We start from the raw sequence: 25944 nt of genomic DNA, 5'->3' as shown, positions 1-25944 counted from the left end.
TTGGCAGCCAGGCTACCTTAGAGGGGCAAAAATAATAAAATTAAGATCTATGTGAGAGAAATGTTTAATCAAAAATGGAGGATCAATATGATAAAAATTGTCAGTACTTGGGGAGAAAACGTGTGAGGGAAAACATTTTTTATCTGACGCAGAATATATGATAGAATCCCTTGGGGGAAACGAGCATGAACTTGCCCTTTTAATTAGGCATTTTCTCATGTAAACATATCAATACATTCATGGGGAAATAAAACATATATTTCATGTTGTGATGCATAGGGAATACGATGAGGTAATGAGACTATTAAATCTTTCTATCATGGAAACTCAATCTCATTCATTTGGAGCTAAATAATGAACTGATAAACATATAGCAAATCTCCCTAAATGTTACTGTATAGGAATACTGAAGTGTCTATTCTGAAATGTGTTTAGTACAGCAGATAAAGTGGTATTTTCCCAGAAATCTCTGCTCAACATCGCGTGTGTTTTTACACCCTATTGCTTAGCTCCTGTGTGGCAAATTCCCAGAACAGTAAAAGATTGGAAAGATTGGAACAGGGGACCAGCTGTGTGTGTTAGGGTCTCTAGACACTACCTTAATAGCTCCATCAGTCTGAGTTTACATCAACAACAATAACTCCACACCTCCACAGGGAGAGAACACTCTGGAGAACTGTCCCAGTTCAAATACATATGAATCAGTTTGAATATAGTCCAACATGCAGTGTCCATTATCACAGTTGTGGTCCAAGACTACATCCAAAAACATTGAGTCCTTGAGACTGTGTACCATCTCAAATACCTTCCCTATTGTTTGAGTGTGTAGACTTGAGAGCTACGAGTTTCCAAAGCATGGAAGTTATTGGAGTTCAGTTTGAAAACATGTTCTGGTTGTCTAGTGGGAGTCCTATATGTTGGGTGGGGGGCGGAGAAAAAACTGCAATGTTTTTTCCTTATCCCAATGGGGCACTAGAAGCTATAAATTGAAATTACACGGGCAATTATCCACACAGAATGTTCATTGCCCTGTTCATAATTCTTTATTTATAATCTCAGGTGAGGATATTCACATGCCATGATATTTATTATCTATAATTAAAGAGAGATAAGATAACACATAAAAGTACATTAGTTGGCATTAGTTGCTTCTTTACTTTATTGCTTTATTTGTTGTGTAACATCTTTGATTTTCTGCCTCTCGTCTGCAACAGCACAGGCTTTGAGTCATGGATCTGTGTGTGACCATCAAAGGAGTGTCCTTCATCTTGCAAACCGGTTTGGGGATCCTGGGGAATGCGGTGGTTATTCTCGCTTACGCCCATATCCTCTTCTCAGACCGCCGTCTCCAGCCGGTGGACAACATCCTCTGCCACCTGGCCTTCGTCAACCTCCTACAGCTCCTCACCCGCTGCGTGCCCCTGACCATGACCGTCTTCGGCCTGAAGATTTTGCTCGACGACCCCAGCTGCAAGGTACTCATCTATGCCTATCGCGTATCCCGCTCCGTCTCCGTCTGCATCACCTGCATGCTGAGCGTGTTCCAGGCGGTGACCCTCTCCCCCGACGCGGGCCCCCGCTGGTCCAGGCTGAAGGACTGGCTGCCCTCCCTCGTCCTGCCCACCTTCGTATTCCTTTGGTGCCTCAACTTGATCGTATGCATCGCGGCGCCGTTGTTCACCATCGCGCCACGCAACAGCACCGCCCCGCCCTTCACCCTCAACCTCGGCTACTGCCACGTGGACTTCCAGGACAGCCTGTCGTACGTGATTAACGGCGCCGGCCTCACGGTGCGCGACTTTTCCTTTGTGGGGCTGATGTTGTGGTCCAGCAGCTATATCCTCCTGGTGCTCCACGGCACAGGCGCAAGGTGCGAAACATCCGGAAGGCCCAGGGAGGAGGAATGGAGTCCAGGGCGGCGAAGACGGTTATCACCCTAGTGGTCCTGTACACTGTGTTCTTCGGCTTAGACAATGTGATCTGGGTCTACATGCTGACCGTGGCCAAGGTGTCTGCGGATGTGGCGGACATGAAAGTTTTCTTCTCCTCCAGCTATTCCTTCCTGAGTCCTTACTTCATTATCTCCTCCAATAAGAAGGTGAAAAGTAGGATCACGTGCGCTGCATCGGACCAAGAGCAACAGTCAGCGGACACTCAAGAATCTAATGACAAGGTTTAAAATGTCCAACAGGTCGTTGTCATTTGGATATTAATCTGTTCATGTCTTCTTGTCAGGGAGGCGCCAGATTATTTTTCATGTAGGTGCTGAGGGGGTGCTCGATCATTGACAATGGGAGCTTCGCAATACTATCAGGGCCAGAGTGGGACCCATTTTCAGCCCGGGAGTGTGATGGCCAAAACCAGCCCATCCCCACCAGGATGCCTGACATACGAGCCATATGTTGAGCATTCGGGGCTTAACCCGAACCTACAACCTAGTCAAGGTTTTTATGTGAGCTGAAATCAGAACTTCACATTAATTGAGATTTTTTGCATAGATTTACGGGAATTTTCCCGATTCTCCCGATGGCCACGCCTGAATATTATTACTAAATGAGCAATATTTTAGGGGGTGCTATTGGGGTGCTTTGGTCTTTCTTGGGGATGCTGAAGCTCCTGCAAGCCCCTCCCTAGCGCCGCCCATGCTTCTTGTTATATGAGTTGAATGAGTAGAAGTCGTTTTGTGACATTCTGAATGGAAATTAGGACTAACGAGTAAAGATACATTGGTGTGTGGAAATAAATGTCAATAAAAAGTATGTTTTTATGTTTAATACAGGTACTTGGTCTGTGTTCTTGGTGGCCATTTGTTTTTCTATTTTGCAACACCTGTTGACAAACGCAAAATATAGTAATTTAGGAATTCAAAGTATAATGGCTCGTTTTTTGTTTTTTCGTTGTGTTTTTTATAGGCTACTGTAATAACCATATCACACAAATAGTATAACGAGACATTAATCGTTTGATTATTCCATATCATTTACGCTGGTGCAAAATCTGAAAAATAGGGTCGTAATATAGTTTTGTCAGTTTCGTGACCAAAATGCTTGGTTTCCATTGTTTTGTTTTATTTCGGAATAATGGAATAACCATATAACACAAATGGTATAACGAGCCATATACTGGTTTGTTTGATTGTCCATTATTATGCACGCTGGAACAGGTGAAAAAGAGAGAGGGGGAGAGATGTGTAATGATTGGAGGTGTTACTACTTCCGAACACCAGAGGGCAGCAACGACTAGCCTTTTTTTCTTTATTATCTGGACTACACAGCAGATTCTTTAGTAGAAGTCACACACCCCACGCTGGATGTACATGTCGACCGAGTTTGCTAGTTGCTACTTAGTTATTAAATAACGATCTTGACGATGAACGATGAACCCAAGTTTCTGTCATATATTAGAAACTTCCACCCTCTCTTGCCCACCTAAATGAATGCTTTCAGCTCTGTTGTATAAATCATACAACAATGAAGGGCATGCAATCATAGTGAGCAAGTTGAGATCAAATGTGGGCCTGCACTGTACAGAAACACAACTTATAGCTACTTTTATTAGCATTGCCTTAACCAGACCCTCGTACATTTCATTTGTACAGAGGGTCTGGAATCGCTCCATTGACAAGCGTTAACTTCTTGAAGGCGGGTACTCTGTTGAAGTTTAAAACTATTGGATCTGCCCAGAGCCACTCGGAGCTAGCTGCCGTAGCTGGAAAATCTAACTTTTCCCAAACCCCGGTTGAAAATCAACCTGCAAAATCTGATTTACCTACCGAATGGCCAGACCTAGGCTGTTTATCAATCCGAAGAACGCTGAGAACGCAAGTACATTCTTTTGAAGAACGTTCTTGCAAGCGTCCTTGCGATAATGGTCTTGCAAGGACGCAAGGACGGAGAATGAATTGAGATGGTTAGGGTTTTCCTGGCTCGCAGCATTATGATAACACTGACTACCTACAAAAACTAGATAACAAAGAAAAAAAATGGTCCGTCTACCTGTAATTTTACGTTTTCTGTAGTCCTTGCTAACTTACAGTACCGTTAACTAGTGTCTGCACTGCACTGAGTTGCTAGCTCGAAAAGTCGGCGCAAATTTACAAATTAGCCGTTTCATCAATAAAATAAGAACATTTTCAGCAACAACACTGCCTATTTTTTGTCACATTTTAATTCAGATGCTGATTTACACGTAGGCCTACCGTTTAGCTGAAATATGAAAAGTAAAAACTTAGTTGTGAGGTTTGTCCGCCTCGCTTGACATCTTGCAATGACTTCTGGGGAATCAGAAGAGTTCTCGCTGGTCAAGTCACCATCTGATGCATCCTCGATAAATGGGGCGGATCAAGAACATTTCCGGTTATTTATGGTGTTCTTGGTGACTTGTGTTCTTTGGATTGGAACCGCACCTGGGCAATGAAAGATGACGTCAAACGAGTTCGCAAGAACACAAGAACGGAAAAAAACGTGGATTGATAAACAGCCCTAGGCCACGTTTACACATAGCCGGGTATTCACAGAAACAAACATTTCTGCCCCTCCGTTTTCTAAAATAACGTCGTACACACAAGTACGTTTTCAAAAATGTTTCTGTTTACATGAACCCGCATATACGCCCCCGAGCGCCATCATAACTATGCCTAACCTGTAGACGGCAGTGTAATGTGAAGGATAAAGCCATGCAAACCAATCACAATTTTCAAAATCAACAAATACGAATACCACGACCGACTTCCTTGTACTTTCAGGCGCGAGGTTCATTTGTTAGAATGATTCACAAATGCGATGCACAAATGTATTTCGTGATTCAGATATATAACGCAATTCACAAATAAATGACCCCATTATGCTTGTTGTGTTCGACTTCATGCACCACCGGCGGTGCCGACAGCCGACTGCGTTGAAGCTGAGAAAGCCGATAGCTGCTTCAAGTCAGCGGGCTGCAGGCGACGCCGGCGCTGCATGAAGTCGAACGTGTTACTATAAACAGGACGCTCTCATGACGTGATGCTTTTTTAGTCCCATACTGTGAGCTTTGAGAACCTAAAACTCCGTTTAAGCTAGTGCACACGCAAAAACAAAAACAGAGTTTTCAGAAATCTCCACTTTGGCCGGAGTTTTTAGAAATGATCGTTTTCCGTGATAAAACCTCCGTTTTCGTGTAAATGAAAGGCCAAACCGCATGAAAATATATGCGTTTTTCTTCCGTGTAAACGGGGCCCTAGTAGGCCTACAGCATATCAAAATTGAGCGGAAGTACATAGGAGGGCAGAGCCAGGCTTTTATGCCCTCTGCTTAAAAGTGTAGGCCTAACAGGGACGCAGTCTCACTCAGATTGCCAGTTTTAAACAAATCACAAAAATAATCGGACCAGCTGGCTAAAAGCAGAATTCCCATATCTCCTGAAAGCTGCCCTGCTCGACTTTTTAGATGTAGAATTGACTGTAAAACTGTAAAATTATGAACTTTGTGACATGACGTGAAGACATGGTTGCCGCCCACCTATACGGTATACCGGCCCAGATAGCAAGACGACATTGAATCAATATTGATTTTCCATCTAAATCATCAGAATGGTTGAGATTGAAATCTCAATGCTAAATAAACGTTGAATCACTATTGCAATATCGATGAAACACAGGATACATTGGAACAACATTGATTTATAGTTGTCCTGATTAATTGATTAAACATCGATTTGTAGTTGACCGGGAACAATGATTGAAAAGTCATTGAATTATAGTTGACCGGGAAATATGATCGAAAGGTCATTGAGTTATAGTTGACCGGGAAATATGATCAAAAAGTAATTGAGTTATAGTTGACCGGGAAATATGATCGAAAGGTCATTGAGTTATAGTTGACCGGGAAATATGATCGAAAAGTCATTGAGCTATAGTTGACCGGGAGACCATCGTTTGGTAAATCAACGTCAATTCTTCTCATTTGTGGATCCACATCAGGTAAGCAGAATATTGATTTAATGTGAAATTGTACCAAATGTAATATTTGCAGACGTTTATCGTTAATTTACATTGTCTATATTAAATTCAGTCATAGTCAAGTTTCCATCAATATTGTATTTATTGAATGTGTATAGCCAATTTACCAACTCTGTACTGGTACTGTAGCTAGCTAGTGCTAATGGCTAGAGCTATTTCGAGTCCCTCGTCAGAAATGTGGATATAAAAAAACCGTGTACTTTAATAGGTAGATACATACCAAGCTCAAAACATTCCGGCTTAAAAATCCAATGGTTATGTCGGGAATCGTCATTTTCTCAATTTGGTAGAGCTAGCCTAGACTGTGTTAACATATAGAGCTAGGCTAGTCTACCGGCGTGATCGACAGCCCAGTCACTTTCAATAGAGAAATGTCAAGTTTGACGCTGCACAATACAATTATGAAAAACTACACGTTGTTAGTTTGAAATAGTGGTTTAGATATATCAATGTAGGAGGCTACTTTTCTTAGTTGCTGTGGCAAATCTTTAACAAATGAACGTAAGAAACGGTCGTAACTGTAATGGGGTGGAACGTTGGAAAGTTTGACTGCAGACTTGATTACACAGAGAACATTCATCAGCATAAAAAATCACAACTGAAAGTTATAACTTTGTGTTTGTTTGTATGTTTTTGTTTCAGATGCCCCAACTCAGCAAATGGGGACAGGAATCTCAGAATTTGCATTTGCCCAGGCCACACCAAAATGACTGCGCTATGCCCCAAACAGTGGGGCTGGACGCCAAACAGAGCAGGAGTGAAAGTTTTTTTTTTTTCTTTTACAAATAAATATTTTTACTAACAAAAATTGTCTTTTTTCATTAATATATCACATAAACCTAATGTGTAGGATAGCCTTTATAACATTTATCCTGGCTGTTAGCAGGACAGTTTCACCAATTATACGCTTTCTGTGATATTTCGATTGAAATACCATTGAAGTCATGTTGATCTATAGTTAGGTTATGATTACAACGTTGTTTCAATAGTAATACTGGTGGAAATACCATTGATACCGCGTTGATTCTGCGTTGTGATTTCAACGTTGTTTCAATATTAAATAAGGGTGCAAAATGATGTTGAATCAACATCAGAGTCTGACGTTGATTCAACGAAATTTGTGTTGACAGCGGAATGTTGATTCCACGTAGTTTCAATGAAGTTTGCTATCTGGGGGGCGACATTCTCACTCCAATTTTAAGACTTTCGTGACCCCAAAAAAATTCTGATGTGACTGATCAATGGGGATCGCTTTCTTTCTTAAAGGCTGTCCTGCTCGACCTTTTTGGCCTTTTTAAATCTAGCGTAACTATTTGTATGATCCGTGTGGTCCTTTTAAAATGCTATCCTTTCCCGGTTTTCTGCAACCACATTGCGTGCGCATCCCGAATGTTAACAAACAAATAATTGGTCTATTGGCTAAAGAAAATAAGCTATAATCATTGCTGCCCTCTGGTGTTCGGAAGTATTAACACCTCCAATCATTGCACACCTCTCCCCACTTCTCTCTCTTCTTTTTTCACCTGTGCCAACATGCAATAAATGGACAATCAAACGAGTAAATGGATCGTTATACCATTTATGTTATATGGTTATTTAATTATTCCAAAATAAACGAAACAACCAAAACAAGCCGTATGCTAATACTTAAATGTGGGTTTGACTTCCTACTGTGACGAAACGATATTATGGTTCTATTTTGCGTTTGTCAACACGGGTAAATAGAAAACGAATGGCCACTACTAGCTACACGGACCCATCAACTAGCCATTTCTGAATTGAACATCTGAGTTACAAGATTTGTTACTAAAACAGAAGCTGCAGAACCCGGAAAAGGGAAGTGCGAGAGAAGCAAATGCGCACCACTTTCATTTCTTAAATATGAGACCATTAAGATGTACATCTCCTACGGCCAATGGGTAAACTTTAAATTAATTCTCATTATTTGAATTGACCAAACCTCTTATTTACCGACTCCGAGAGCCTATACTAGCAATTGTCTATGTAGCATTCATTTACGCATGATAACTGGCTAGCCAGCCTAGTAGTAGGCTACTACACTTACTTAGGCTACTGTACCGCTGAACCTTGATTGATTTTACTTCGCCAGCTAGAGCTAAATATTTATTAATATTCACTGTCAGGGGAATGTGAACTAATCTCAGGTTTTCACGCGAATGCAGTTAGACAACCCCCTTAGCAATGACGTAAGCTAGCAACACTAGGAAGTACTGTAAACTTTGGAGATATGTGTGATAGCGTGTGAGACCGAAATGAACATTTGAACGACTGTGTTAGCGATTTAACTGTCATTTGGGCTAAATGAGTTTATCAACGTAACTGCAGATAATGGCCATAGCTTTTCATGCATATAGCTTGTAAGTAGATGGCTAACTAGCCTAGCAGATGTCATTACTGTTTAGTCAGCTCTGTTTTCTGTATCACAGGATCATTCTGTGAATGTTTAGTGACAAAGAAATCTGTGTTTTTGCCAGATTTGATCTATCCCCGTGTCCTCTGTGAAATGATCCGACATAGAGTCAATTTCAGCTAAAAGGTCGCAATGGCGAGAATAGCCTGGTACCAAGAAAAGGTAGGACCTGTTGGACTCGTTGTACGAGTTGTGATGGTCGTGTTGATCTAGATTAGGCTACTACTGTGAGTGGAAACTTCAGGTAACTGAGGTATGGTCATATGTCAACAGATTGGAGCATATGATCAGCAGATTTGGGAGAAATCCCTTGAACAAACGGAGTTAAATGTGAGACATCCTATTGCACATCACTTCAGTATAAAACATAGGCTACACAAAGAAAATTGTCAGCGATCCTGACACATTCACTTTCCTCTCAGGGAATTGGCAGCAAGCCAATGAAGACTGGACATATCAAGCCGGACCTAATTGATGTTGACCTAGTAAGAGGTAAGTTATCGTCTATAGTCGTGGCTTTAAATGTCCTATAATATTGTCCCAATACAATCACCCTTTCATTTTAGCCACTGTGGAAAGAATCAAAATAAAGTTTATGCATGCAAAGTTTAATGGCTAGAGTTTGAATTCCAGTGAAAATAATATTTTATTGTATGTTAATTCATCAAAAAGAAGAAATCCAAAAGAATTGTGATCAAAACTCAAAATCAAAGGTCCTTATTGTGATTTAAGAAAAGGTTCATGGCATACGCAAACATGGTCAAAAGTCTGTTTCCAGTAATCTAGCAATTTCCAATTGAATTGAATTTCCAGGATTTCCAATCCTACAGCTAAGGCCTTTAGAATCTTATCAGGGGGATTATATGGTAACCTTTGTCTTCAAGCATGTGCGCTACATACAAACACTGTTGCTCTTGTTGGTTACAGGCTCAACATTCAGCAAGACTAAGCCAGAGAGTCCATGGACAGCACTGACCCGTAAAGGTCTGGTCAGGGTGCTTCTGTTCCCCTTCTTCTTCCACTGGTGGATCCAGGTCACCTCCCAGAGGATCTCCCTCTGCATCCTGCTGCTCTACCTCCTGCAAGGTGCCGGACACTTCTCCACTGCTTAGCCTACTGCCATACTACTTCCTATCAATATCACTATTACTAGTCCGATCCCATGTTGTCCCCCTCACCCCTCAGTTGCAGGAACTGAATTTGTGTTACGAGAACTGGATTTTGAATTGTGAGAACGGAATGTGGAAGTAGGGCGTTGACTTTTCTGTGAGAATCTAAAACTGTTCCAGAGAAAATTCATTCAATTACATAATAATATATTCAGTTTCAAGTTTATTGGAATTCACTTCCAAACTGGAAAATTAAATTTCAAATGATACTAATCGGATTCAGTTTTCAATGCAATTATCCAGTTAAACGATACAAATTCCAATTATCCAGATTCAATTCTCTTGACACATATAGGATGGTGGTGGTATGCCAATGTATGGTGGCCATTAGAATATATATTTTTTTGAGGCTATTCACAAACCACATACATATATTTCATTTTAATTTGATCATGCATGCATAACAAGCCAGATTATACAGTAGCTACGACAGTATGTCTACTCAGTAGCCCCCAGGTATGCCGATGAGGGATGAACCCTGCATGAATTCGGTTTAAAGTGAGGTTTAAAAATATTTGTATGCAAATGAGGCCCTGTAGAATCCTATTATGGAGAGACTTCTTGACGACTCCATGACAGCAAACGTATAACAGCCTAGAAAAGCCGGTTGCACAAAACACCTTGTTTTTCCTAAAGGATTTACAGAATCCCCTATTATGGAGAGACTTCTTGACAACTCTATGACAGCAAAAGTATAACAGCCTAGAAAAGCTCAAAAACCTAACAGTGCTATAGGTGTGGGATAGGTTAATTTATCTCCATAAACTCGGCCATGTTGCAGTAAAGAATAAGTCAGTTTTCTATGACCCTACTTAGTTTTCTTCCTTACTTTGTTTGCTAAGGGTTTTCGTGCAATGCTTTAACAAACTTTAAGGGAATCCTTAAGTATAAAACCAAGATAAGGAGAAAACCTTAAATACTTAAGGGAACATTTAAGGAAACCTTAAGGAAAATACTTAAGGGTGCTTTGTGCAACCGATTATATTTGAAGGAAACCTTAACTCTGACTGTCGTCCACAGTGGCAGCGCTCCTCATGTATGTGGAGGTTCCTGCGGCCAGTCCCAGTGAGCTGTTTGGGCCCATGTGTCTGATGCTGCTGCTGGGCACCGTGCACTGTCAGATCGTCTCCACGGAGACCAGCCGCAGCCCCTCCATCAGCCCTGTGACCAGCAGCTCTGCCAGCCCCACGCGTAGGAGGAGGTGGAACATACACACACACGCACACACTAGGTAGAGGTGGGGCACTCACACACACACACACGCAGGAGGAAGTGGGGGCACACTGTCACACACACACACACATAACTCTGTAACACACACAATATATTAGTCAGGAGTCAGATGGCTGAGCGGTTAGGGCTATTAATCAGAAGGTTGCCCGGCCTGCAAAATGATGTGTCCTTTGGCAAGGCACTTCACCCTACTTGTCTCGGGGGAATGTCCCTGTACTGACTAAGTCGCTCTGGATAAGAGTGTCTGCTAAATGTAAATGTGAATATAAAACACAGTTTCACTCATGCGTATTGCTGTCTGTGGTTCAGACCCAGAAAGGGGCGGGGGGTGAAGCGGACAGAGGAGCCAGGGAGCAACGAAGACACCGAGCTGCACGACAACCAGAGACTTTACAGATGTGAGGAGAGGAGGGTAAGACTGGAGGATGAGGAACAGAGTGGAGGAGGATAAGACTGGGGGAGGGGAAGGAGAGGGGGGGAGAGAACAGAGAAGAGGCTCTAGGCTCTCCCAGGCGCACACCTGCTGAAAGCCTTCAGCCATTCAAACATAAGCCCCGGTCGGTTCTCATATCTTCCTGGTTCTAATGCTGCAGACCAATCAGAGATCCGGGTTCGGGGCGTCTGACGAACTGTCCAGTGAGGAAGAGGAGGAGGACGGAGCTAGCGTGCCCCTCCCAGCCTCTCAGGAGAGACACGCAGGAAGGAACACTGTCGCTGCCTACCTCAGGAAGAGACACCCCCAGCTCCTGTCCCAGACCCCAGGCCCCCAGGTAACCCTCTCAGGGTTTCCCGCAGAAAATGTGTTAGTCAAGGTGGTAGGGTGAGATTTGCTAATGGAACGGGGGGGGGGGGGGGGGAAATGGCGGAAACACGGCGAATATCGCTAATTATAATTTTTCAGAAGTCAAAGCGGCAGGCATGTGTTTTTAAGGCGGCCGCCTTAACTGCAGAGTGCTGCGGGAATCCCTGCCTCTGTCCACAGCTACTCCAACCGGCCAATTAGAGAGTACGTTACAGCTGGACCAGTTCTGAACCAGTTTCACTCTGCCCTCCCTCTCACCCTCTTTGAAAATAGAAAAAGCTCAGGCTGCGTGTCCACTACAGTGGAGCGGGCGGCACGTCGGCTTCCAATTCATTTTCAATGAAACTGGACGCTCACGCAGGGCATTGTGGGAGCGTCGACGCCCGGTTTCATTGAAAATGAATTGGACGCGCCGCCCGCTCCGCTGTAGTGGACACGCAGGGTTACTTACTCACCCCTACCCCCTCCCCCCCCCCCCCCCCCCCCCCCCCCCACACACACACAGGATTTATAATTAAATCCTCTTTCTGTAGCAATAGTCTTCTGTCCCATGCCCCCCCCCCCCCCCTCCCCCTCCCAGTTTGAGAACCAGCCCTGTGGTGACCAGTCCCCTCCCCCCCCCAGGTGGAGTGTGCCCGGCCAGGTAGCCCCGCCTCCTCCATGGACGGCAAGAAAGCCCGTGGCGCTGAGCGCCTCCGACTCGACCACGCCGAACGGCCCGCCTCCGACACCGACGACACCATGTGGGAGGAGCTCCTGCAGGGCCCCGACTCCGCCTCCACGGGCAGCAGTGACACCGAGGGGGAGGCCTGGCGGTACCGCGCTGGGGTCAACGCCCCCCCCACCGCTACGGCCAGCAGCGACGACGAGAAACTGCAGCAGGTCAGTGGGTCACAGGGTAACTGCAAAGCTTCAGAGCAGACACTGGTTTATGTCAGAATCACATCCTTTTTACTTTGAGTTTTTATGAGTTTCCACAGTTTTCCCGTACATAGTTCGTACTGTTGCATCCAATTTTTTGATACTACTTACTCGTATAACCACGCCTTGGACTGGTGAGGACGAGTTTGGATCGGTCCGCTATTGAACCGTTGAATTTGCGGTTCGCACCACTACTGCTCCACTTAGGGTTGTGGGTCAGAATAGTGAGAAAAGCATGCTGGCTGGCATACTGCAAAATGCTACCAGATGTAGCAGGACACCCTGATACATTTGCTGTACTGTATTAGACATGCCATGTATTTAGGCCATTCCAAATCTTTAACATCTTGCGTTAGAAAATGTAGTTGGACCCAGGGCACACTGTAGTTGCAGAGGATGTGAAGAGAGACTAAAGTAAGTGTGTGTGGATGCCATTGTGTGTGTGTGTGTGCGTGCAGGGTCACTTGTTGTGGCTCCAGGCATGCCACCCGTCTCGGGACCGTGTGAGTGCCATCATCTGGGAGCAGGGGGACTGCAAGAAGGCTGACATGTCCGTTCTGGAGATCAGTGGCATCATTCTGACACGGGTACGCTAACCCTTCATGACACAGACACAGGAACAGGCACCCACACACTCTGGTATACACACAGAGGAACACACACACACAAGAACAGGCACCCACACACACACCGGTATACACACACACAGGAACACACAGAAGCAGCCGGCCACACACTGGAAAACAGGTAGAATCACCCACCCACGAAGAACACACATACACACTGTCTGGAGCACACACCTATTTAGGGACACAAGCAGACATATACTGACACTCACCCAGGAACACACATGCTGGTGCTTGTTGCAACATAGACAAAGAAGGAGCAGAGTAACAAGCGCTTCTTTCTCCACTGCCTCCTCTTCTTCTCTTGTCCTCCCTACCCTTTTCCTCACCTCTCTTCACCCTCCTTTCTCCCCGCACACATTCTTTGAATCCTTTCCTCCCCCTCTTGTCCTCGTTTCTACTCCACCTCTTCCCCCTCCTCCTCCTTTCATCCCCTCCCTCCCCGTCTATTCCTCCTCTCCTTTTCCTCCTCCCCCCTCCCCCTCCTTTCCTCCCCTCCTTCTACTCCTCCTCTCCTACCCCCCTCCCCGCCCGCCCCACCCTCCCCCCTCCAGGTGAAGCTGGTGGAGCAGGGCATGGGCTACCTGATGCTGGGCGGCCTGGTGACGGCCACGCTGGCCCTGTTGCCGTACGGCTTCCGCCTGTCCCAGCAGCTGGAGCTGTCCCAGCTGGGCTCCCTGAGCCTGGGCCAGCTGGCCGAGATGGCCCTGGGCCCGCCCAACACCCAGGTCTACGCCTTCTTCCTCATCTCCACGGTGGAGAGGTTCTGCCTCACCGGACTCTTCTTCTTCATGATGTGTGTGGCGGAGAGGACCTACATACAGGTGGATGGATCTTTATTTGGATCTTTGGATAAAACCGTCTGCTAAATGCATAAAAGTAAAAATGTAAATAACCTGTTTTCAGATAGCAAATTAGACACATAGTCCAATAGATAAATAGATAGATTGAGAGAAGGATGGATAGGTAGACTGACAGATCTTTTTCGTATGCATGGATGGATGGATAGAAAGATATATAGATCAGATAGATGGAAAAACAAGAAGTTCCTTCTTTCCCCTTGAAGGCAAGTCCTTAAAAGGGACACACTGCACAAGTGGAGCAAAGTAGAGCTGTCTCCTCTGACCTGCGGTGATGGTCACCCCTGTGATGCTCATGGAGAGCTGCTCCGCGAGAGTGTTGAATGATTGGCTGTTTCGACTCGTGAAACTTAACCCGGTTCCCTTCTGACAGCGGCTCCTGTTTGCCAAGCTGTTCAGCCACATCACGTCCGCGCGGAAAGCCAAGAAGTCGGAAATCCCTCACTTCCGTCTGAAGAAGGTGCAGAACATCAAGATGTGGCTGTCTCTCCGCTCGTTCCTCAAGGTCTGCATGCAACCCTCTGCACTCTATACCGCTGTGACTGCTACAGCAGTGGTCTTCAAGCCCTGGTCCTCAGGGCCCGCTCTCCTGCTTGTTCTAGAAGTTTCTATGTTGTAGATGTTTCCGTGCTCCAACACACCTGACTCAAACGAATGGGTCGTTGAAGCTCTGCAGAAGCTTGACGACAAACCATTCACTTGGATCAGCTGTGTTGGGGCAGGGAAACATCTAGAACATACAGGAGAGTGGGCCTCCGAGGACAAGGTTTGAAGACGGCTGCTTAAGGATACTGCTAAAAATCCGTCCCCCCTTCCTGTCCTCACTTCCCATCCTCACTTCCTGTTCTCACTTTCTGTCCTCACTTCCTGTCCTCTCCAGAGGCGAGGGCCCCAGCGTTCGGTCGATGTCATTGTGTCCTCCATCTTCCTCCTGGCTCTCTCCATCGCCTTCATCATCTGTGCTCAGGTTGGTTTACTGTGCTGAAGAGTCATTAAAAGGGTTCATTAAGACAAGTAAGCTATATGTAGCTACTGAGCATTACCTTGATATGCTTCATCCAGTCTTGTGGATGGGGTTCAGTTTTGGTTGGCGCCAGGTTGAATATATCATATATTAACCCTCGCTGTGGCGGGGGGTAGTGCTCTGGTCCTGTGGGCTGTATGTCCACTTGGTTTAATATCATTCAGGGATTGTGTGAAGAATTTTCTGTAAATCTCTCTCAATAGGGTCTGTTATTTATGCATGTTCTGTCTGTCTGCCCTCCCTCAGCTCCTGCACAGTCACCACACATTCCTGGACTCTCTGACCAACTGGGAGCTGATGTTGTGGTGCTCCTCCCTCTTCCTGTTCTTGCTGCGTCTGGCCACGCTAGGCACCGAGACCAACTGCAAATACAGCAACGCCTCGGTGCTGCTCACCGAGCAGGTGAGGCTCTCTCTCACACACACACACACTCATACAGTATGTACACTCACTTATTTACAAACATTCTCACACACATATCCAGTCATATTTACAAACACCCACACAAACTCACGCACACACATTTACACACAGTGACCACACAACACTCATTCACTCATGCATGCACACACACACACACAGATGCATTCTTCTGTATGCAGACACACACTCTCACACATGCACACTCTGTAAACACATGTACTCTGTAACACACACTCCCTCACTCACTCACAGCTAGTTCCCTGCTCCTTCCCCCAGATAAACCTGTATCTCAAGATGGAAAAGAAGCCCAACAAGAAAGAAGAACTGAACATAGTGAACAATGTTCTGAAGCTCGCAACTAAACTCATGAAAGTAAGTAACCCTTTGAAAATCGGCTTGTTAAAATATAAAAAATACACAGTTACAGTACTAACTTTGTAACAAATGAGTCGGTCCCTGGTGAAAGATGAAGACCAGTGATACAGGGGATGGGGATACAGTAGCTCAGTGGTAGTGACCACTGACCGCAGGTTCAAATCCCCCTGTGTACATTGCATAAACCCATCTGCAAACTGAATACATCTTAAATTAACTGATTGTATTGTGTAATGCAATCATTAACTGATTGCATTGTAGGTGTAATAGTTACAGTGCATCCGGAAAGGTTTCACAGCGCTTCACTTGTTCCACATGTTACAGGTGTATTCCAAAAGGGATAAAATTTAATTTTTTCCTCATAATTCTACACACAATACCCCATAATAAGAACAACATGTAACAAGCTCTTTTTTTAATTTGGCAAATCTATAAAAATTATTAAACACACTTTTTTCACTTTGTCAAAAACAAGTCAGAAGTCAACTTTAAAGATCCAAAGAGCTTGCATTTTCTTTATTTAAATGTATGTCATCTCTTTGATTCCAATACGTTCCGTGCTTTATCATGTCTGACTTCTCCTCTCCCCTCCATTCACATCTCCCTCAACCCACCCTCCTAACCCCTCTCTACCCCAACCCCCCCCTCACCTTACTCCTTACCTCCTCCTCCTCCTCCCAGGAGTTGGACATTCCCTTCCGGCTGCTGGGTCTGACGGTGAACCCCCTGGTGTATAACATCACCCGGGTGGTCATCCTGTCAGCCCTGTCTGCCGTGGTCAGCGACCTGCTGGGCTTCAATATCAGGGTGAGCTCCTCCCCCTCCAGCAAACACGACTTCAGAGGAAGATGTGTCTGTTGAGTTTATAACTAAAGGAGTGGAAGATATTCACAACTAATACTGATGCTTTCATCTAGAGCTCCAAAACGCAACTAACACACAGCCGACAGCAACAAGCTACACACAGAACTAGGTCAACAGCACAAACACAGACTTGCTTAGTTGCTGAACAGGAGACAGAATGGGTTTACATGGAAACCGGAGGAAACAACTGATTGGTCTGGGGCAGCTGCATTTAATTGATGTTTGAAGTCGACGAGCCAATCACAGACGGACACCTGAAATGTATGAATGAGAATCAGAAAGGGAATTATTCGCCATGAAAGTTTGCACAGACAAGGAATTTGCTTTGGCAGGAAGGTGCATACAATAAACATAAACAAAACTTACATTTAAATATATGGTCTAACTATACTAAGGATACATAAACTAGCAATACTAAGTGGAATACAATTAAAATAAAATATACAATAAGAAGGGAACACAACTATACAGACAAACGTATATAAACACGTGGCCGTATCACTAGTCTACAATTAGTGAGCATGTCGCATGTACAACCTCCAATGCAGGAGTGAGTGTAGAACTGGGTTGTGATGCTCCCCAGGAAACAGGCCCTAAGCACCTCCCTGTAGAGCGCGTCCACACTCACCATGCAGCGGTCTTCTGAAGAAAATCTTTGAGCTGATTTTGCTTCTTCTCTTTCTTGTCCGTTCCCTCAGCTGTTGAAGATCAAGCCTTGATGGGAACGTGCCAAACGAAACCACTGAGTGTTAGACACTGGAAAACTGGACCAGCCCCTGATGCCTTTTCCAGACGGGACCAGCCGACCTTTGACCTTTGGCCTGTCTGTTCTGAGAGAGTGCGTACCTACTGACCCCTCCACCCCTGCTTCTCTGTAGCTTCCCTGGACCCTCGGAGCACAAGATCTCCCTGGATCACCGCTCGCTTCGGCCCCTCTGTGACAAATCCCTTCTCCCTGTCCCTGGATGCTGCTAGCTCTCCCTACACACTCTGTTAGCTGTCCCTGATAGATGTCCTGGACACCGCTGGCTGTCCCTGTCATCTCTTGTTGGGATGGATGCTACTCGGGTTGCCATGACTACCGTCCCTAGCATTTCACAACAGCCGCTGGCTGGCCAGACCAGCGCCAAGACGCCTGAACATCACTCTTACCAGTCTTCCTTTTCTGGCTTCTCGTCTGTCAAACTAGTTGCCAATGGGTGCCTTTCCGAAAAAATGGGTCGTGTGAGTGTTTGGTTAAGACAAATGAATGTGTTCTAGATCCGAAATAGGCGGTGGTGGTGGAATTCTGCCGTGGCATATTACCGGTAGTGAAAGCGAAACGTCACGGTTATGGCGTGACCCTCTGTGACCTTTTAGGCGTCACAGAGGGTCACGCAACGGTATGTAGACTGGGTCACTGTGCATCATGTGCTAAAATGTGAAAACCATGTCAGCGAAACACTACACGGATTAACTAGATGTTATTTACTGCGTTGATGCTTCTTTTTATTTAAGGGGAACAAGAGCGCTTTATTTATTTGCAGTTTCAGCGTTGCAATTACTTGCTGAGTGGTATCTACAGAATTACATTCTTGGGGCAAAATCGATTGCTTTTATAATGAAGACCAATATTCATCAAAGATACTATGCACAGATAGGATGATTTTGTACGTGCAACATAATAGGAATGTTTGCCTCAATCTTTTGGAAGATAAATAAATTGTCCTTTTTTAAGAACACCTGACTTGTCTGTGTGTAGTTCATGTTTTATTTGCCTCTGCAATAATATCCCAGGAGGCTCTGGGAAGATGTGGAATATACAATTAGAAGCTGTTTATTTAGTGACTTCCAGTAGAGATGGAGAAGTGAGTAAACACAAGAGGGATGTTGGATGGTGTTGGGGGCAGTGAGTAAACACAAGAGGGATGTTGGATGGTGTTGGGGGCAGTGAGTAAACACAAGAGGGATGTTGGATGGTGTTGGGGGCAGTGAGTAAACACAAGAGGGATGTTGGATGGTGTTGGGGGCAGTGAGTAAACACAAGAGGGATGTTGGATGGTGTTGGGGGCAGTGAGTAAACACAAGAGGGATGTTGGATGGTGTTGGGGGCAGTGAGTAAACACAAGAGGGATGTTGGATGGTGTTGGGGGCAGTGAGTAAACACAAGAGGGATGTTGGATGGTGTTGGGGGCAGTGAGTAAACACAAGAGGGATGTTGGATGGTGTTGGGGGCAGTGAGTAAACACGAGGGATGTTGGATGGGAGTCAGATGGCTGAGTGGTGAGGGAGTCGGGCTAGTAATCAGAAGGTTGCCGGATCGATTCCCCGCCGTGCCACATGATGTTGTGTCCTTGGGCAAGGCACTTCACCCTACTTGCCTCGGGGGGAATGTCCCTGTACTTACTGTAAGTCGCTCTGGATAAGAGCGTCTGCTAAATGACTAAATGTAAATGGATGGTGTTGGGGGCAGTGAGTAAACACAAGAGGGATGTTGGATGGTGTTGGGGGCAGTGAGTAAACACAAGAGGGATGTTGGATGGTGTTGGGGGCAGTGAGTAAACACAAGAGGGATGTTGGATGGTGTTGGGGGCAGTGAGTTTTCACTGTGTTTCCCATTAATTACCTAGACTGGGGCATCCCACCGTTGTCATGCAATAGTTTCATTTTAAACTGAAAATGTTTTTACCCTTCTGGGAAATGTACATCAACCTTTGAAAAAGGATGGGTTGTCATCTCTGAAGAATCTGATAATGATACCTACACAGTTCTGGGGGTTTCATCAAAGACTATATTCAACAAGTTTCTATTTCTTTGTTTTTTTTAGTTCAGGGGACACTTTGACTGAGGATTTCCAGAACATACTGTCTGTCGATGTGAATGTGAAAACAATGAGAGTGGGAACCGTTTTTTTTTTTCATATCTGGCCATTTTCCTCTTTCCAAGAATGAAGCAAAGCACTCTAATGTTTTGGTGTCCACACTTTTGCACATATAGTTTTGTCTGCCATCTTTCATTGAACAATTGAGGCCTCCATGCACACTGTTGTTGCAGGTATTAAACAATCATACACATCGCTGAGGTACCTAAAATACACTATTTTCGGGCTGATCTAAGTTCTGATGTGATTTTCATTTACTTTGATAACTACTATCCACAAAAAGGCACAGACCATGTGTTCCGTGTATTTTTTATTCATGCAGACCACGATGGTATTAGCTCTAGACCCGTCTGTTGTTATGTTCTGGAGCTGTAGAATGTGACACCTTGCTATTCCAAGGACGCCAAAAGGAACTCCACCTGCATTTCTAGGTTCCCAAGGACTTCTCCAGACAGAATCTCGGGACATCCATATAGATGGTGCTCAAAATAAAAAATGGCGTCCATCCAAGACTGCATCTGGCTCTGAGAACACATTGAGACATCCATAACATTTAGTACTGTAAATCTACAAAGACAGTGAACACTCCATGTAGAGTGTATGAAGGGGAGAGAAAGAGAGAGTGTGAGACAGAGAGAAAGAGACTGCACCTTGATTTTTAAGAAAAAGTTCTCAGATCTCTGATTCCAGCTCTGCCCTGGTGGTCTGATGGACAGAATGACCCCAAAGAGCAGATGGAGGAATCCATTGGGCCTCTGGAGTAGCAGTAGAGAGACATGAGAGATGAGACACAGTCAACATAACAATAAGACTACAGAATGGTGGGTTGGACCAGCCAATAAGATTACACTATTATGTTTGTGTCTCTTACTGGGGCAGCATGGACTGTCTTGCCCTCCAAAAGGCCGAGCAGGATCATTTCAAAGAACAAATCAAGGAAATTGATTTGGGTGATCTGAAATCAATCAAGTACACATTTTACAGAACAGTGTGACACAAGATGACAAAAAGATCAACCTACATCATAACCTCATTCATTGCTATGGAATGACTGGAATCTGATCGGCTGTCTGGCTACACCTACTCCTGATCGGCTAATTTCCTCCATCATATCCTGTCTGTTTCCTGGCTCATTGATGAAGGAGACCAGGCGGTCATAGGCTTGCTGAAAGTCCCTCACATCCTCAAAACAGAAACGTAATAAAACTCACTCTTCAAACTTCTTATTGACTACAAAACACTAAGACTGATTGCCCTCTCTCTTTCTCTCGCGGTATTGTGAATTCTGTAGTTACCTGGTCATTAAGCTGAACCAGTACACCAAGAACCATCCGCCCAGCATGGCTAATGTAGTTAAAGGACTTGTTGGTGTTGGTCAGATCCTGGAAAATATTAGAAAACCATCAGGACACTGTATCTACATGAAGTTAAATGTAGATACTCATGACAAATACTGTTTCTCGTTACCTTAAAGGCATTGCGGAGGGCAGCCAGTTTACCCTCAAAATCTGTGGTCCCTTTGTAGGCAAAATAGCTTCTGTATCAAGAAAATGAAATACTCATTGATATCGTGAAATGTACTGAAGAAGCACTTTAGGTTTAATTCTGTGCACAGGGTAGCATTACTATTTTCATCCAGTATTCCTAAAGCACTTACTGCATTAGGGGAACCTCCACAATTGGTTCCTCCACAATGTCCTCCTCAATATCCTACAACACAAAAATCAACATTTGTCTCAATCTCAAGGCACCTTTCACTCAGTGGCCAGTGGAATCACTGGCAGAGGTACAAGCACATGGAAATGTAAAGACATTCCACCTGAGGAGTGTCGTCAAAGTGGGGAGAAGGAGCCGGGGGAGGAGGAGAGCCGTGAGGAGAGCGAGGTGGAGGAGGGTCACTGAAGGTGGACTCTGTGTTGGATCGAGACCAGCGCGTCGTCCGCGTCTCACCTGCTGCCTCGGCGAAGCCCTCGAAGGTGGTCCTTACGTCCACCTCCTGGGGTTAGGAAACACAAAACATCTTTAGACATTTAGTAGACCATTAAACGGTGATGACTCTCAACTGAACAAGACATTTCGACAAGGATAATGTCGCGCACCTGGCCATCCTCAAAATACAAGAACTCCTTTCTTATGTTGATGCAGTGGGACGTCACGTGACTCATCTGTTTATCAAGTAACTAGGGAGGACAAAACAGAACTCATCAGTTCATTACTAACTGATACCAAATCTGTGTCAAGCTGTCAACACTGAAGCTGTGAAGCTGAAGCTGACTGACCTGCACCCCTGTGACTTCCTGTTTGATGGTCGACACGGCCACCAATCCCTGAAAAAGACACAGAGGAATACATTCAGTTTCCTCCAGGAACCATAGGATCAGCCAGATGCTCTGGTTGGTGGCCTGTTCAGTCCTCAGTATTCTCTCACCTCAGGGGTCAGAATGTCAATGTGGAGCTGTCTCTTCCACCACAGTTGGGTCAGTTTGTCCATGACTACACTTATATTCTGTTCAACCTCCTCCAGGGTCTGTAAAGAGAGGGTTCCCTTCATATAAATGCAACATGTTGGGGATTGAACTTCAGTCTCCTAATTGCTGAACCTACCCCAAACATACCAACAGACCGAAAATACATCCTTTGTTCCAAGGTTGAGATTAGAGCTTGTAACTCGCAGACAGGGCTGACTCAGTAAGTGCGTTTCCACACTACCACGTTACCATTGTGTGTGTAGGTGTGTGTGTGTGTGTGTGTGTAGTGGTCAATCCAGAATCAGAAAAGTCCACATGACAGAGTTGTCTGAATTACCTGCAGTCTTCCAGTATAGCGCCTGGTCTTCTTGAAATCCGAGCCGTTCCATGTATCCATGAGGGGTAGGTCCTCAAAGACTTCCTCCTTGTGGAACCTCTTAGATTTCTCCTCATTCAGGGAAGAGGTGTCCTCCTCCGGCTCAGGCAAGACAGGCTGCACAACAAGAGCCAAACAGTCACCCTAACTTGCAATTTAACACACTATCCTTTGAAACAGTCCTTTCAATCCTGTCTGTTTTGGTTTTCATTTTATTGCTGTGGCATACAAATAAGTGTAGATGCTAATAGTTTGGGCTTCTCATTCAGTTTATTTCGATGTTACTAAGGTTACCTGTCCTCTGGATAGGATCAAGGCCTCCAAAGTCATTTTCCCAGCCTGGGTGAGGTACACTTTGGGAAACTCTTTGGGCCAAACAGGGGCCATGAAGAAAGTCTGTGGCAGGGAAGATATTAAGACAATCAAGTACATCATCTTGGTTGAGGGTGACTGACAGATTTAAGCCAGTTTATTTATTTTTTCAATCTTCAGACAGTAAATAATGGACTAAAAATATGGAATGTGGAGTGAAATAGTTACCAGATTGTCCAGAGATATTAAGATGCTCAGTACCAGCTTCCCAGCATGAGTCAGTTTGAGAACCGGCATGGGTGAAGGAGCCTTCATGGCAGAGAGGAAAGTTCGAGAATCTTAGGACTTGTATGGAAGATCGTTATTTGTGTAGAGTATATTATTATTAGAGTATAGTGTGTTACGATGACATAACTAGCTATTGCTATTTTCCCATGTTCTTAGTGATATGTCTATGCACCCTCTCAAACAACTAACCCCAAACAGAGGAGACTTACAGGAAGCCACACTGGCCTGTACAGGACCAGTGGTCCAGACAGAGGGCTGACCAGAGGGAGCAGAAGCTCCTCCTCAATGACCTGAGGAGCAAGAGGACAGTAGAGGGGGTTTTTAATGACAGTCCAACATGAAACAAGCAAACAGTAATCATGTTGTCCCCCCGCCAGTGATGTACTGGTCAGGCAGTCAGTGACCAGACCGCCCCCTAGTGGATTAAAGTCCACACTACTGTGTGACAACCTGATGCACACATGGAGACCGATCCATACTGTCCCCCCCCGATTCCATTGTGATGGGGGATAAAGGAATTGGTATGAACAAGCATCCATTAATGGTGAGATACAATCTAGTAGGTTTTGTTGGCTTACAATGCTGGTTCTTCTGCCTTGGCCATTCTCTGAAGAATTCAACCTTGATCTTGGTGAGTGGTCTGGAGTTTGGCCCTGGTCTGAAGATCTTTGCCTCGACTGAAAAGGAAAAAATGTTTATGCCTTTAGGAGCATTATTTTAATCAAACAGGTATAAGGTGTAACCACAGAAAGGATGTGATGTAGTAGGTTTTGTTGCTCAACTGGACAGTCTTTGTCTTTTCCTGTGGGAGACAGAGGGCTTTTTCTCCTCTGCCCAAAGATCTGTTTCACAGGCTTCAGTTTACGTTTGTTTGACTTCTTCGTGACTTTCTCTACCTCCATCAGAGGGTGTCTACTGCCATCACCTGAGAGGGCACTTTCTGATAGTTTGAACACAACAAAATGATTATAATAATTAGTGCTGTTTCGTGAATTTTGTTTGTTATCAGGCAACTAGTTGTCCAAGGGCTCCCTAAACACTTACCAGAATCCGTATCATCGTTTGTCTTCGCTGAGGAGGCAGACTTTCTTTTCATGGGTCTAACACAACAAGTCAGCAGTGAGAATAGGTGAAGAAATCTTGTAAGTGACTTTCCACTTCTCTTTTTTTTTCACTTTCTCTTTTTGAAGTCTCTTCGTAGAGACCCCTGGGTCACTTTGGGCCTGACCCATTAAGCCAATAAATTGCAATGATCTCAAATGTAAATAATCAAATAACTATTGCTATCTGTAATGAGAAACTAACGCTGCTCTTTCATGATCTAACTGAAATTCCTGAAACTTCGACTTAAAGCTCAAGTTATAGATGACGTCATAATTGCAAGGCTCATTGTGACATAATGTCCATCATGTGTGATGGAATTACGATGGTTGAACAAAAATTGCAAGTTGTTTAAAATGTGATATCAACGTGATATCAAAGGAACATAATAAATTACAGTAATACATTAAATCACCCTGAATAGACAGCAAAAGCATAGAATAAAAATAAATTTCTTACAAGTTCATTCTGCTGTTTTACAAAGTGTGGTAGGAGACTCATGCATTATAAACAAAATAGGTTTAATGTGGTGAGATTTGGCTTGTTAAAAACCTCAGAAGAAAACACATTTTAATGACCACCACAACCCTAATTAAACTTATTCACGATGTGTTTTGTGATGGAGTTTAGTCGACTACAAAGCTACTGTAGGCTGCAGTCCTGTAACATATTAACTGTGTAGTCTACTACGGGAATCAATTGTTTGTTTATCTGTTGAGTTAAGGTTGTTTTTTTCTTCTATTGGCTAGTTCAATATCTTGCTAAAACATGACATTAAATTGAGTTTTACATTGAGATGTTAACAATCGGGGATTTTATGCAGCTATAGAGAGGCAAGGAGCGTAAATCTATCATCACGTTTTTAATTTCGAATTATTACGTTGCAAATTTTAAATGGTTTTACTTTGTAGCCTACTGGGGGAAACGTGTGACGTAGAACCACACCTTCGCTTTTGATTTGATTTGGAAAGCACCGGCCGCTGTTCGCGTCACCGACAGCGGGACATCGGTTCTAGTGATGGGAAGTTCGGTTCTTTTTACTGATTCGGTTCTTTGAATCTCGTTCAGTAAAATGAACGAATCTTTTTTCGAGTCATTTGTTCATTTCAGGAGGGGGGGGGGGGGGGGGGGGGGGGGGTTGGGGGCTATACGTCCACTGCAAAGGACGTATAGCCCCTATACGTCCACTGTAGGTTAGTGCATGACATGTGCACCAGCAAATACTATTTCAAAATAAATTCCTGCATTAAAATAATGTATCATGAGTTTGTATGATTTGGTCATGTATTATCACACTAGCATTTAATTATCACGTCAAACACTGCACTAAACTGTAAGTGTAAATGTAGAGTGAAAATAACAAAACCAGTCAGTATGATGACTTGAGCGAATATAATTCATTCACGTCTTACTAAAACAGCGGCCACGCGAAAGGGAATAAGGAAACTGTTTCCTCTACTAAAAAATACAATGCAGGTCACGTGAAAAAAGGATCCAAAGACTCGTAGAAAGACCGAGTCGGGGAAGGAACTAATCATTCGTTTCCTCTTGCTACAGCCTATACAGGTCACGTGAAAAATGATCCAAAGACTCGTAGAAAGGACCGAGTCGGGAAAGGAACGAATCGTTCGTTTCCTCTTGCTACAGCCTATACAGGTCACGTGAAAAATGATCCAAAGACTCGTAGAAAGACCGAGTCGGGAAAGGAACGAATCGTTCGTTTCCTCTAGCTACAGAGCCTATGCAGGTCACGTGAAAAATGATCCAAAGACTCGTAGAAAGACCGAGTCGGGAAATGAACGAATCACTCGTT

General features: G+C 44.4%; 2 protein-coding genes across 4 annotated transcripts; both read left to right on the top strand.

Annotated features, from left to right (window-relative positions):
• The first annotated feature begins 1184 nt into the window (after positions 1 to 1184).
• On the top strand, positions 1185 to 2597 carry LOC124471977 (olfactory receptor class A-like protein 1). The gene is given in 2 exon segments (XM_047026655.1): positions 1185 to 1854; positions 1857 to 2597. Coding segments are annotated over 2 exon segments (948 nt in total). The 5' UTR covers positions 1185 to 1229; the 3' UTR covers positions 2180 to 2597.
• A 4960-nt stretch (positions 2598 to 7557) lies between these two features.
• phtf1 (putative homeodomain transcription factor 1) lies at positions 7558 to 18447 on the top strand. 3 transcript variants are annotated; one of them, XM_047025643.1, is made up of 17 exons: positions 7558 to 7917; positions 8494 to 8591; positions 8703 to 8759; positions 8852 to 8921; positions 9357 to 9515; positions 10619 to 10829; positions 11141 to 11243; positions 11425 to 11601; positions 12258 to 12515; positions 13013 to 13141; positions 13735 to 14004; positions 14414 to 14545; positions 14921 to 15007; positions 15311 to 15466; positions 15764 to 15859; positions 16544 to 16669; positions 17425 to 18447. In XM_047025643.1, exons 2-17 carry the CDS (start codon positions 8562 to 8564, stop codon positions 17443 to 17445), a joined length of 2082 nt encoding a protein of 693 aa, XP_046881599.1. In that variant the 5' UTR covers positions 7558 to 7917; positions 8494 to 8561; the 3' UTR covers positions 17446 to 18447. The 3 variants fall into 3 exon arrangements, with proteins under 3 accessions (XP_046881599.1, XP_046881601.1, XP_046881600.1); XM_047025645.1 differs by having other exon boundaries at positions 7560 to 7917; positions 10619 to 10799; XM_047025644.1 differs by lacking the exon at positions 7558 to 7917 and adding an exon at positions 8208 to 8376.
• Positions 18448 to 25944: the final 7497 nt, after the last annotated feature.

This window comes from Hypomesus transpacificus, chromosome 9 (assembly GCF_021917145.1).
Source record: "Hypomesus transpacificus isolate Combined female chromosome 9, fHypTra1, whole genome shotgun sequence".
NCBI lineage: Eukaryota > Metazoa > Chordata > Actinopteri > Osmeriformes > Osmeridae > Hypomesus > Hypomesus transpacificus.
The sequence above is the reverse complement of the archived record's forward strand: the minus strand, read 5'-3'. Positions and strand labels throughout refer to the sequence as shown.

Excerpts from the sequence above, each read along its gene's own strand:
- phtf1 (XM_047025643.1), top strand. The coding sequence starts at position 8,562 with ATGGCGAGAATAGCCTGGTACCAAGAAAAG. Across the intron at positions 8,760-8,851 it reads TTGAACAAACGGAGTTAAAT|GGAATTGGCAGCAAGCCAAT; the intron begins GTGAGACATCCT and ends CTTTCCTCTCAG. Across the intron at positions 14,546-14,920 it reads CTCTCCGCTCGTTCCTCAAG|AGGCGAGGGCCCCAGCGTTC; the intron begins GTCTGCATGCAA and ends TGTCCTCTCCAG.